We start from the raw sequence: 14,058 nt of genomic DNA, 5'->3' as shown, positions 1-14,058 counted from the left end.
TCCGTGTACTGTAGTTCAATGACAGAGGATGGGACAATCTTGGATCTGGTCTGGAGGCGATGAAGGTTGAACAGGTTCCCACTGGTTCTATAGTTTAGTTCCACTCCAGCGGGGTGCTTGTTGAGTGTGAGGTGGAGCATTGCAGCGAGGAAGATCGAGAAGAGGGTTGGCACGATGACACAGCCCTGCTTGACCCCGGTTCAGACGTGGATTGGGTCTGTCGTGGATCCATTGGTCAGGATCACGGCTTGCATGCCATCGTGGAGCAGGCGGAGGATGCCGACAAACTTTTGGGGGCAGCCGAAACGGAAGAGGACGCTCCATAGTCCCTCGCAGTTAACAGTGTCAAAGGCCTTTGTAAGATCAAAGGCGGCCATGTACAAGGGTTGGTGCTGTTCCCTGCATTTCTCTTGCAGTTGTCGCGCTGTAAAGATCATGTCCGTTGTATCCCGTAGAGGACGGAATCTGCACTGTGACTCCGGAAGGAGCTCCTCAGCCACAGGGAGAAGACGGTTGAGGAGGATTCTAGCAATGACTTTCCCAGTGGCTGACAACCGGGAGATTCCTCTGTAGTTGCCGCAGTCGGACTTGTCCCCTTTTTAAAAGATGGTCACGATTACTGCATCTCTGAGATCTCCTGGCATGCTCTCCTCCTTCCAGATGAGAGAGATGAGGTCATGGATTCATGTCAATAATGCCTCTCCGCCGTACTTTAGTGCCTCAGCGGGGATTCCATCTGCTCTCGATGCCTTGTTGTTCTTGAGCTGACGGATGGCCTTTTCTACCTTGTGCAGGGCTGGGGTTTTCCTGAGATGGTGGAGGGTAGCATGCTGCTGGATGGAGTCGAGGACACTCGTGTCAAAGGTAGAGTCTCGATTAAGGAGATCTTCGAAGTGCTCCTTCCAGTGGGTCCTGACTGCCTCGATGTCCTTGATGAGTGACTCCCCATTCTTGGCCAGCAGTGAGGTGGGGCCTTGGGTGTTTGGGCCATAGGTAGACTTGACTGCGGTGAAGAATCCTCGCACATCATGGCTGTTGGACAGCTGCTGAAACTCCTGTGCTTTCTCCACCCACCATCTATTCTTTAGGTCATGGTAACATAACATAACCACTACACTACTGCACTCCTAATGTGTGAGTATATGCTGATATGTATGTATATGAAAGATACATATTTCAGACTTGGTTTGGACCAACAACTTATATTTATGTAATGCTTTACTGTAGATAATTTACCAAGGGGCTTCACAGAGGAGAAACAGCCACTGAACAGTGGAAAGAAGGTTGAAAAGGCTCTCAATGGAAGTGAGGAAAGTAGTAAAGTTTTGGGATGAACGTCCAAGGATTGGCCTGAGAGCTGAAGACTAATACTAGGTCTGGTTTTCCAGTGTGTTTTTAGAAGCTGGGGTAATCCCAAATAGGTTATATCTCTCTAAATTCATGGACATATATTGTTGGTAGCTTGGAATGGTAAATGGTTCTGTAACACCAATGTGTGTATTTAAAATATCTGTTCAACCTTCGCCACATCCAGGCTAGATCAAAGGTCGTCCCATCCTGTCAATGAACTACGCTCGCGACTGCACACACTCGGAGGCCGAACTCCAAGCCATCGTCAACACCATCACCGAGGCGTTCAAAAGCAGGGCCTTACACTAAACATCCATAAGACAAAGGTCCTCCACCAACCTGACTCATCAAAATCCACGACAAGGCCTTGGACAACGTGGACCATTTTCCATACCTTGCGAGCCTACTGTCAGTAAGGGCAGACATCAATGACGATGTCCAACACCGCCAGCGCAGCCTTCGGTCGCCTGAGGAAAAGAGTGTTTGAAGACTGGGGGGAGACTTTCGCCTTCATTTTCAGCGGTTTTCTTGACGGTACAGCTGTTTTTGGAGGAGAAACCACCCGGTGAGAGTTTCCCCCTTACTTTTTTTAAATAGAACTGCCCACATTTCGAAAAGACCGCCGGGGAGCAAACTGCCCACGTGCACGACCGTGAAAAGCGCCAGGTTCGAAGTCTGGCCTCAACGGAGACCCATACAGATCGCCGAGGAAACCGCCTACGAGAAGCAGCCTGAAACAGGGTGGTAGGTGAGTAACCTGCAAAGAAAGGTAAGTTAAAGGTATTTTTTATTTTTAAAATTCTAAAATGGCGATTACCTTTGAAACTATCTTGAGAATGTTGTTTTAACTTTTTTTTTTAAGTGAAAAAATATTTTTTGAGTTTTCCCCCCCTCCCTAGGCCCAAGCGCAGCCTCGGACTAAATACTTACTGTCTATTCAGGTAAGAACCGCCCGTTTTCCCTAGTTTCAGCTTTAACCGCCGAGAAACTGCTGAGAATCTTGGTGCAAGATTCGTTTTCTCATCGGGCGGTATTTCTTAAATATTAATGGAAATTTTCGCCGGCATTAATTGCAGAACCTTTGCAGTGTTTCTGGGCGACAATCGGGTGGTGAGGGGCTTTAGGGAAAGTCTAGCCCCAGGACCTCAAATCTGGCATCAAGCTTATGGTTTACAGGGCAGTCGTGATACCCGCCCTCCTATATAGCTGAGATGTGGACTATATACAGCAGACATCTAAAAACGCTGGAGAAGTACCACCAGTGCTGCCTCTGCAAGATCTTGCAAATCCATTGGGATCACAGATGCACCAACGTCAGTGTTCTCGCTCAGGCCAACATCCCCAGCATCGAAGCACTGACCACGCTCGATCAGCTCTGTTGGGCAGGCCACACTGCCCGCATGCATAAGAACATACATAAGAATTAGGAACAGGAGTAGGCCATCTAGCCCCTCGAGCCTGCTCCGCCATTCAATAAGATCATGGCTGATCTGGCCGTGGACTCAGTTCCACTTACCCGCCCTCTCCCCGTAACCCTTAATTCCCTTATTGTTTAAAAACCTATCTATCTGTGACTTGAATACATTCAATGAGCTAGCCTCAACTGCTTCCTTGGGCAGAGAATTCCACAGATTCACAACCCTCTGAGAGAAGAAATTCCTTCTCAACTCGGTTTTAAATTGGTTCCCCCGTATTTTGAGGCTGTGCCCCCTAGTTCTAGTCTCCCCTACCAGTGGAAACAACCTCTCTGCCTCTATCCTGTCTATCCCTTTCATTATTTTAAATGTTTCTATAAGATCACCCCTCATCCTTCTGAACTCCAACGAGTAAAGACCCAGTCTACTCAATCTATCATCATAAGGTAACCCCCTCATCTCCGGAATCAGCCTAGTGAATCGTCTCTGTACCCCCTCCAAAGCCAGTATATCCTTCCTTAAGTAAGGTGACCAAAACTGCACGCAGTACTCCAGGTGCGGCCTTACCAATACCCTATACAGCTGCAGCAGGACCTCCCTGCTTTTGTACTTCATCCCTCTCGATCAGCTCTGTTGGGCAGGCCACACTGCCCACATGCCCGACACGAGACTCCCAAAGCAAGCGCTCTAGTCGGAGCTTCGTCACAGCAAGCGAGCCCCAGGTGGGCAGAGGAAAGACTTCAAGGACATGCTCAAAGCCTCCTTCAAAAAGTGCAATTTTTCCCTGGGATTCCCTGACCCAAGACCGCCCAAAGCGGAGGAAGAGCATCCGGGAGGGCGCTGAGCACCTCAAGTCTCATCGACGAGAGCAAGCAGAAACCAAGCGCAGACAGCGGAAGGAGCGTGCGTCAACCCAGGCTCACTACCCCCCCTTTCCTTCAACCACTTTCTGCCCCACCTGTGACAGAGACTGCAGGTCCCACATTGGACTCTTCAGCCACCTAAGAATTCACTTTTAGAGTGGAAGAAAGTCATCCTCGACTCCAAGGGACTGCCTATGATGATGATGATGATGATGAACGTTTTAGGAAGAACGTTCAAGAATTGGTCTGAGAACTAATAATAGATCTGGTTTTCCAGTGTGTTTTTAGAAGCTGGGGTAATCCCAAATAGGTTATATTTCTCTAAACCCATGGACATATATTGTTGGTAGCTTGGAATGGTAAATGTTTCTATAACGCTAATGTGTATATTTAAAATAAGTGGAACTGCAAGAGGTGCACGAACATTTTGTCAGTGTGTTACTCGCATCAAATTTCCAAGGAGCTGTGCTGATACCAAAGAAGAGGTGAATAGAAAGAAAGTCTGCAAATGCTTGTTAGAAATAGCCAAGTTTAAGGCTATCTCTGTTCACAATAATCAGGATCAACTGTAAACCAATCTGGTGGATATATTTTGTTTAATCAGATTGTTTAATCTGATTAAACAAAATCAGACGGAATATAACACATTAGCTATATAGCAAAAACATACACCCGTAACAGGTAGTTGATACCGATTCCGATCGGACAATCAGCTGGCGCACGTAAGCAGTTCTCTGGCTTGCAGTCTCTTTCTCTGTCTAGAGCTTCCTTCGGTAAAGCATGAGATCACTCATGGGAAGAGTGTCTGACTAGCTTGACTTCTATTCCGCTCTCTCCTCACACTGTCTATGAGAGCAACCTTGAGGAGGCTACCTTTATTCTATTTTCAGAGATGACCGATAGAGGTTTCCCTAAAAACTTAATATCTAGTAAGGCTTCTAGTTCTTTGTCTCTATTCTTGTTTCAACAACCCACCCTAAAGATGTCTCCTGATTTTCTTGGCCACATGTTCTTGTTTATACTGTCCCAGAGTTTGTCCCTGTGGAAATCCTTTAATCTCTCTCTGTCCCTATTCTCTCGGGTACAGTCAATACAAAGCCTTAGCCCTCTACTCTTTGAACTATGAGACCCAAACCAGAAAACTGCTCGTTATCTCCTTTGTAGCAACATGTTTACATTAACTCACTCAACTTCCATCCATTCTAAGTCTTTCTGAAACAAATTGTCTTAAAGATACATAAACAAAACTAAAGCTTTAGCTTGAAAACCACAGATAATGGTTGTCATAGTGCAAAATGCTCTAACATCTCAGCAGGGTACCAATACATTAGCACTTCTAAGATCCTGAATAGACAATTCATCTCCAGTTCAAAACAACAATTTAAAATACAGCATTCGTGTTAGTTTTATACATTCGTATCAATTTTATACATTTTTAGGCATCCCTGATTTCTAACATGCTGGAAATCTGCAAGTCAATCAGCATCTGGAAAGAGAAAAGGCAGATCGGTGGGCTCCTACCTGAAACATTAGCCCAGGTCCTCTCTTTTTGGATGCTGTTCCAACAATACTAGAAGGTTATGCTAATAGGGTTAGATAAAGAGGGGTGGGAGGACAAACAACGGCATGGATTTATTGGACCGAATGGCCTGTTTCTGTGCTGTACATTCTATGTAGTACACATCACAGGCTGACATGAACTCTCCCTGTCTCCAGTTTATTTCTCCCTCCCCCAGTTAGTTTCTCTCTCTCTTCCTTGTGTTTTTCTTTCTCCTTTCCTTCCCCAGTTTGTATTTCTCTCTCCCTCCCTTCCCAGTTTGTGTTTCTCTCTTTCTCCCTCCCCAGTTTGTGTCTCTCCCCCCACCCTCCAAGTTTCTATGTCTCCTCCCCCCCCTCCCAGTTTCTGTTTCTCTCTCCCTCCCTCCCCAAGTTTGTTTCTCCCCCTCTCCCCAGTTTCTCTCTCCCCCCTCCTTCAGTTTCTTTCTCTCTTCCTCCCCAGTCTGTGTTCCCCCTCCCTCCCTCTCCAGTTTGTGTTCCCCCCTAATTTGTGTTTCATAAGGAATAGGAGTAGGCCAATACGGCCCCTCGAGCCTGCTTCGCTATTTAATACGATCATGGCTGATCCGATCATGGACTCAGCTCCACTTCCCTGCCTGCTCTCCATAACCCTTTATCATTTAAGAAACTGTCTATTTCTGTCTTAAATTTATTCAATGTCCCAGCTTCCACAGCTCTCTGAGGCAGCGAATTCCACAGATTTACAACCCTCAGAGAAGAAATTTCTCCTCATCTCAGTTTTAAATGGGCGGCCTCTTATTCTAAGATTAGGCCCCCTAGGTCTAGAATCCCCTATCAGCGGAAACATCCTCTCTGCATCCACCTTGTCAAGCCCCCTCATAATCTTATACCTTGCAATAAGATCACCTCTCATTCTTCTGAATTACAATGCGTAGAGGCCCAAGCTACCCAACCTTTCCTCTTAAGTCAACCCCCTCATCTCCGGAATCAACCATGTGAACCTTCTCTGAATTGCCTCCAAAACAAGTATAATCTTTCGTAAATATGGGAACCAAAACTGCACGCAGTATTCCAGGTGTGGCCTCACCAATACCCTGTATTGGTGCAAAACTTCCCTGCTTTTATACTCCATCCCCTTTGCAAAAAAGGCCAAGATACCATTGGCCTTCCTGATCACTTGCTGTACCTGCATAATATCCTTTTGTGTTTCATGCACAAGTACCCCCAGGTCCCACTGTACTGCAGCACTTTGCAATATTTCTCCATTTAAATAATAACTTGCTCTTTGATTTTTTGCATGACCTCACTTTCCAACAATATACTCCATCTGCCAAATTTCTGCCCAGTCACTTAGCCTGTCTATGTCCTTTTGCAGATTTTTTGTGTCCTCCTCACACATTGTTTTTCCTCCCATCTTTGTATCGTCAGCAAACTTGGCTACGTTACACTCAGTCCCTTCTTCCAAGTCGTTAATATAGATTCCAAATAGTTGGGGTCCCAGCACTAATCCCTGCGGCACCCCACTAGTTACTGGTTGCCAACCCGAGAATGAACCATTTATCCTGACTCTCTGTTTTCTGTTAGTTAGCCAAACCTCTATCCATGCTAATGTATTACCCCCAACCCTGTGAATTTTTATCTTGTGCAGTAACCTTTGATGTGGCACCTTGTCAAATGCCTTCTAGAAGTCCAAATACACCACATCCACTGGTTCCCCTTTATCCACTCTGTTCGCTACATCCTCAAAAAATTCCAGTAAATTTGTCAAATATTACTTCCCCTTCATAAATCTATGCTGACTCTGCCTGACCAAATTTTGCTTTTCTAAATGTCCTGCTACTGCTTCTTTAATAATGGACTCCAACATTTTCCCAATCACAGATGTTAGGCCAACTCCCTCCTCCCCAGTTCATGTTTCTCTCTCTCCATCCTCAGTTTGCGTGGCTCTCCCATAATACACGGAGTTTCCAGGCGACGCTGACCCAATACCATCGTCCTCACTCCCAACATTGAAGCAGTATTTCTCAAACTACCAGAGACCTGAAAGGCCCAGACCTGCCGGGACAGTGGGCACTGCGCGTGCGCTGACCGTTACTCGGGAAACCATTCTGGGATACTCCCGCCCAAAGCGGGAGCGTTGGGAGCCTGAAGGCTCAATGCTATTCTGAATTGCCTGCTCTGCTCTCATGGAGTCTCCGTCCCTGATCAAACTCCAGAAATCAGGCGCTAATTAATTAATAAACATCCTATTTTAATCCAGCATATTCATCAAGTTCTACTTTAAAACTATCCGCCATTGGAGATATTTGGACACCCGTTTGAGCAAATATGACCCCTGGAAATTGTGAAGAAGAATTTAATTGCGAGGCGGAATATTCGAAAGTCCGGAACTGTAATTGCGCTGGTCCTGGAGCTGGGGGAAGATATCCTTGTGACACAATCCCCGGGCCCCCTGCTCTGTTTTACGGGAGGTTTTGCGGCTGTTTTTCCGCCCTGTTGTCAATCTGATTGGATTTTGGTTTGACGGTGTTAACATTAAATGGTGCTCTCATGCTGTAAAGCCGCTCTCGGCATCGCCCGGCTGCATTTTCTTCGAATAGTTTTACTGCTGCTCTTCCCGCCCTTTCCTTCCGAAATAGAACGCCGCGCCGACCTGCGTTGCCATGGGAACCCACTGTCTGCGCCTCCGGGCGCTGAGATGTGTGAGCGCCCGCGGGCTCCCGGCTCAGCCCCAGTGCAAGCCCAGAGTGGTGCTGGGCATAGAAACCAGCTGCGATGACACTGGCGCGGCTGTGGTGGACGAGACAGGGAAAATCTTAGGAGAAGCCCTATATTCTCAAAAAGAAATTCATCTCAAGTAAGTATTCCTAATAAAAAATGCTTTCACTAGTAATTAAAAATAAAGCTATTAGGAAACAGATACATTTCTTTAAATGAAATTTAATATATTTACTCCCTTAATTAGTTTCAAACATCATAATTGATACTATATTTGTTGTTCCAAGTGTAATCGCTGACTATCTCACATTGTCATGTTTTTCCTGATAAAAGCAGGGCATCATCATCACATAGGCAGTCCCTCGGAATCGAGGAAGACTTGATTCCACTCTAAAAATTAGTTATTTGGTGGCTGAACAGTCCAATACTAGAACCACAGTCCCTGTCACAGGTGGGACAGATAATTGTTGAGGGAAAGGGTGGGTGGGATTGGTTGGCTGCATGCACCTTACACTGCCTGTGCTTGATTTCTGCATGCTCTCAGTAATGAGCCTCGAGGTGCTCAGCGTCCTCCCGAATGCACTTCCTCCACTTAGGGCAGTCTTTGGCCAGGGATTCCCAGGTGTTGGTGGGGATGTTGCACTTTATCAGGGAGGCTTTGAGGGTGTCTTTGTAACGTTTCCTCTGCCCACCTTTGGCTCGCTTGCCGTGAAGGAGTTCCGAGTAGAGTGTTTTCTTTGGGAGCCTTGTGTCTGACATGTGAACAATTGTCATGTTTTTCCTGATAAAAGCAGGGCACCTACACCATTACCAACATGTTCCCTTTGATACTTGAATAAATCAATTCTATTTTTTCAAACAGTATGGGCTAAAAGTTCGCCACTTTTCCACCTGGTTTTTTTGCAATATTTTGCTGTTTTTGGCAGAAAACGGTGCGGTGGAAAATTGGGGGAAGTCTTGCAGCGGTGGCGATTTTTAAATACTGCTCGGGAGAGGATCGCCGCCGTGCAACACTCAAAATAGCATTTTTGCCAAAAATTTGGCTCAGCAGGCTCAGTATTCTGCGTAGGGAAAAAAACTTCAGGAAAAAACCTGCGTTGCAGCCCTTGGAATAGCAGTAGGTATGAAGAACTGCAAACAAGGAAAGTTAAAAGTTTAAATTTTTTAAATTCTTTTTCAGCGATTTGATACTTAAGTGTCTTGTGAATGTTTTGTGATATTTTATTTTATGTTTTTTGCAAAACATTTTTGCTGTTTTCCCCCCTCCCAAGGATGAAATGTATCCCAGGCTGTTAAGCGAAGCAAAAGAGGAAATAGCAGAGGCCCTGACCATCATTTTCCAATCCTCTCTGGCTTCAGGTGTGGTGCCATAGGACTGGAGGACTGCTAATGTGGTACCTTTGTGAAAGGAGAAAGGGATAGACCGAGTAATTACAGGCCAGTCAGCCTAACCTCAATAATGGGAAAATTACTGGAAAAAATCCTGAAGGACAAGATAAATCAACATTTAGAAAGACACTGATTAATCAGGGACAGTCAGTTGTTAAGGGTCTGACTAACTTGATAGAATTTTTTGAGGAGGGTTGATGAGGGCAGTGATGTAGTGTATATGGATTTTAGCAAAACTTTTGATAAGGTCCCACATGGCAGACTGGTCACGAAAGTCAAGTCCATGGGATACAGGGCAAAGTGGCAAGTTGGATCCAAAATTGGCTGAGGCAGGAAGCAAAGGGTAATGGTTGATGGGTGTTTTTGTGACGAAGAATGTTTCCAGTGGACTTCCGCAGGGCTCAGTACTAGGTCCCTTTCTTTTTGTGGTATACATCAATGATCTAGACTTAAATATAGGGAGTATGATTGAAGTTTGCAGATGATACTAAAATAGGCTGTGTGGTTGATAATGAAGAAAAAAGCTGCGGACTGCAGGAAGATATCAATCAATTGGTTATGTGGGCAGAACGGTGGCAAATGTAATTTAATCCGGAGAAGTGTGAGGTATTGCATTTGGGGAGGGCTAACAAGGAAAGGGAATACACATTAAATGGTAGGACACTAAGAAGTGTAGAGGAACAAAGGGATCTCGGAGTGCATGTCCACAGATCCCTGAAGATAGCAGGCCAGATAAATAAGGTATTTAAGAAGACATACGGAATGTTTGCCTTTATTAGCCGAGGCATAGAATACAAGAGCAGGGAGCTTATGCTTGAACTGTGTAAAACATTGGTTAGGCAACAGCTGGAGTACTGCGTGCAGTTCTGGTCACTGCAGTAGAGGAAGGACGTGATTGCACTGGAGAGGGTACAGAGATTTATGAGGATGTTGCCGCGAGTGGAGAATCTTAGCTATGAGGACAGATTGGATAGGCTGGATTTGTTTTCCTTGGAACAGAGGATGCTGAGGGGAGACCTCATTGAGGTGTATAAAATTATGAGGGGCTGAGATATAGTGGATAGAAAGGACCTATTTCCCTTCGCAGAGGGGTCAACAACCAGGGCGCATAAATTTAAAGTAATTGGTAGAAGATTTAGAGGGGATTTGAGGGGAAATTTCTTCAGAGGGTTGTGGGAATCTGGAACTCACTGCCTGAAAGGATGATAGAGGCAGAAACCCTCATCACATTTAAAAAGTACTTGGATGTGCACCTGAAGTGCTGTAACCTGCAGGGTTATGGACCTAGAGCTGAAAGTGGGATTCAGCTGGATAGCCTCTTGTTGACCAGCGCGGACACGATGAACTGAAATGGCCTCCTTTCGTGCTGTAAACGCCCATGATTCTATGATTCTCTCTCGCAGCAGTATCGACCTCAGAGTAAAGTTACAGAAAATTCATGGTTTGCGCCGCAAATCCTCGTGCAACACCCACTTTTTACTGCTGCGCAAATTGAAGCCTGAATTTTAGGCCTTGTAGCATTAGTGGCATGCAAGCGGTATTTTTGGCGCAAAAATACCGCTTTCACCAAAAAATGAATTTCTAGCCCTATACGTCAAAGCGCATAACATTAGTTTTTAAAATAAATACCAGGAATGAATATCCTTTTCACTTGTACGTCTGTAATAATTCCCTATTCCGTTTGGTCAAAATATTTATTCCAGTTTTGCAAATGAATGTCAACTTCTGATTGCTTTAAAGATAGCTTAGATAATGTGGATAACTTAGATAATGTATACAAAATAAATGTTAAAATAAGTTTATGTGGATAAACTTTAGACAACGTTTTAGTTTCGTTCTCGTGCGCAGAAAAGAAGAAAATTATAACTTGTGATGACCAAAAGGAAATAATTGCATTTCCTTCAGCTGGAAGAGTGAGCCATAGATTTCCTTCTGATTGTTCCATGATCAGAAGGTATTTTTAGTACAGAGCAGATTTTTCTTTGCTGAGATGTAAATTATTTATCCTTTTTTTTTGGAGTTGCATGAAAATGGCAGCAGGTGACTCAAACTTATGACATATTTGAATTCAAGTGCTCAACTGCTAGATCACTGTTTATTAAGGTTAATTTAAAGAAATATCATTTTTTAATTTACTTGTCCTAGATGCTTCATTGTGAAAAGAGAATATTGTTTTGATATTTTATTAATTTATAAATCAGAAATAGTTTTCAGATTCTGTTAACTATTTTGTTTTGCTTTAGGGCAGGTGGTATAATTCCACCAGTAGCGCAAAGGCTACACAAAGAACACATTGAAAGAGTGGTGCAAGAAGCTGTGGATAATAGTGGTGTCTCTCCTTGTGAACTAACAGCAGTAGCAACTACTGTAAAACCTGGACTTGCACTAAGCCTAGGAGTGGGTCTAGAGTACAGTTTAAAACTAATAGAGCAATATAAGAAGCCCTTTATTCCTATTCATCACATGGAGGCGCATGCACTAATTATTAGAATGTTGCACTTGGTGGAATTTCCCTTCCTGGTCCTCTTGGTTTCTGGTGGCCACAGTTTGCTGGCCGTTGCCCGTGGAGTCTCTGATTTTCTTCTTCTCGGACAGACATTGGATGAAGCTCCTGGAGACACGTTAGACAAGGTATGTACAGAGGGGAACTTTAAAATCAGCAGTGAATAATCAGCAAGATTTTGTTACTGTAACTTGAAAGAAATTTAAACTTATTTATTACTGACCAATTGCATAAACTTCAGATCAGGAACAAAAGCGTTATTACATTTTAAACTTCAGCTTAAAGCAAAATAATCAATGAATGTACAGTTTGCCGATAACTCAGCAATTTTTGCACTAATAGAATTTAAATTATCCAGTCATTTGAATTTTGTAATGCAAATAACACAGCAAAGTGGGAATTTTGTGCTCAAAATGGAGTTATTAAATAATTTGAATTAAGCAACTTTGAATTAAAAGGAGTATGCTTTCGGTGAATATGCCAAGACTTCTTTGAAAGCACATTCTTCATTCATTATAAATATTTTAAATTTGATTACCTCAGATTTTCAGTGGTTTACTACACTGGGTAAAACCTGACTAATTAGAACTTTTCAACTCTTGGGTAATAAATAGCGACCCTAGATCACGTTATGTAATTATTGGATTTATTGTTATGCAAACTAGATAGCAATTTAAGTAATTTTCTAAAACATATATATGTAGTTATCATCTTAAGGTATTTTGTATTAAATCTAAGCATCACGGGTGGAATCTACAGTGGGGGCATATTCGGGAAGTTACACCCACTTTGCTGATGTTTTTTTGCACCCAAATTTCCTGCTAATCTCATCAAATGCTGGAACATAAAAATGAGTGTAACCAATTGGGCCCCAAGGGAAGTGCCAAACTCACAACCAATATTCCCTCTAATATTTAGTTTAAGTGCACGGTCTCTTTAACATGCTGCGCGGTTCTTTAATGCAAAACCTGATGAGCGGCCTGCATGAGGCCTCCAGACTGCTGCGCAGCCACGTAGCTTAGCGGGAACGTTGCTCACAGTATATATTTCTTCTATGAAAATTAAAGTGTTAAGCCATCTAACTATCCCTTATGCACATTAGGCACAGCATGTTGACGAACATGCAGTCGACGAAGTTTTTTCATTTTTAATACATACTAGTGCCATAAAGCTGCATTCAGCAGATAACCAAAAAGTACAGTGCAGGTTTCAGTGAGGATAAAAAATTGTAATAAAACACCAGAAAAATAACTTTGTTTCTTGCTGCACCTAAAATTCTGGGCTTAATTTTACACCCGTTTTGAAGCAGCTTAATTGCAGGAAATTCGTTGTGTATGGCTCCTATGCCAGGAGACGGATCTTGTAATGAGCCGGTATGCGCTCTGGCACAGGGATTGATAGTCAGATGTAAAAGAGTGTGGAAATACGGGCATAGTGTATTTACGTCTGGAACACGCTTGCGCTTGAGTTTCCTCAATCTTTTACACTGGGTATTTGCTTAACGGCTCGATTTCACGTGTTTCTGGATGCAAATACACAGGAAATTCCACCCCATAATGTTCAGTTATTTTAGTTAGTTTAATGTACCCGTGTATTGTTTCAGTTAGGATTTATTTAAAAGCTATTTTAATTTTGTCAGATACTCCAGGAATTCTTCTTGCCAAAACTGCTATATTATTTTGTCCATTAAATTGTTACAAAGTAGTATGCTTTGAAGAATGCAAACCCAAAAAATAGATCTGTGATTCTGAACAGTATTAAAATATTTTTAAATAAGAGAAATGAAGGTATAATATAGTGCCTTACTGTAAGAATAGCTTAAAGTGGCTACAATAAGTGAATACATGACAACAGAGACAAATTTTTAAGGACTATCAACCTTATGACCACTTATCACATTACAAATCATTTGCACAGACTCTTCTGGTTTAGAAAATAATAACACTACTTTTTGTTTTATATTAACTGTTTTTAAACCATAAAGATCTTTCTTCACAGGTTGCAAGAAGACTGTCACTCAGAAATCACCCAACATGCTGTACAATGAGTGGGGGTGAAGCCATTGAATATTTGGCAAAAATTGGAAACCGATTGCATGTTGAATTAACGCAGCCTATGAGCCAGCACTTGGACTGTGACTTTTCCTTTAGTGGTCTCCGCAATCAAGTTAATCAAATAATTATTAAAAAGGAAAGGGAAGAAGGTTTGTCAGTCTTTTATATTTCTACTTAATGTGGCAGACAGTGCTGACTCACTCAAGTACTCTTGTGTACTGTTTAAAATTAGATATATTTCTTAACCA

The 14,058-nt window shown here is 43.2% G+C and overlaps 2 protein-coding genes across 7 annotated transcripts in view; one reads left to right on the top strand and one right to left on the bottom strand.

The window, feature by feature from the left end:
- The window catches only part of adat3 (adenosine deaminase tRNA specific 3), a 70,437-nt gene that overhangs the window by 31,732 nt on the left and 24,647 nt on the right, over positions 1-14,058 (bottom strand). The window contains exon 1 of one of the 4 annotated variants that reach the window (XM_070875859.1): positions 7,187-7,205. The exons of 1 other annotated variant lie outside the window; for it this stretch is intronic. The gene's annotated coding sequence lies outside the window, so the exon portion shown is untranslated. Of the gene's footprint in view, positions 1-5,149; positions 5,415-7,186; positions 7,206-11,711; positions 11,865-14,058 lie in introns of those variants that run through there. 2 more of the 4 variants (XM_070875854.1, XR_011592681.1) reach the window with 2 other exon arrangements.
- The window catches only part of osgepl1 (O-sialoglycoprotein endopeptidase-like 1), a 32,860-nt gene that overhangs the window by 11,630 nt on the left and 7,172 nt on the right, over positions 1-14,058 (top strand). Inside the window, exons 1-3 of one of the 3 annotated variants that reach the window (XM_070875850.1) lie at positions 7,364-8,003; positions 11,497-11,884; positions 13,755-13,959. In XM_070875850.1, the coding sequence (XP_070731951.1) occupies positions 7,810-8,003; positions 11,497-11,884; positions 13,755-13,959 (787 nt within the window). In that variant the 5' untranslated portion in view covers positions 7,364-7,809. Of the gene's footprint in view, positions 1-7,363; positions 8,004-11,496; positions 11,885-13,754; positions 13,960-14,058 lie in introns of those variants that run through there. The other 2 variants (XM_070875849.1, XM_070875851.1) reach the window with 2 other exon arrangements.

The sequence above is a fragment of the Pristiophorus japonicus genome, chromosome 3 (genome assembly GCF_044704955.1).
Source record: "Pristiophorus japonicus isolate sPriJap1 chromosome 3, sPriJap1.hap1, whole genome shotgun sequence".
NCBI lineage: Eukaryota > Metazoa > Chordata > Chondrichthyes > Pristiophoridae > Pristiophorus > Pristiophorus japonicus.
The sequence above is the reverse complement of the archived record's forward strand: the minus strand, read 5'-3'. Positions and strand labels throughout refer to the sequence as shown.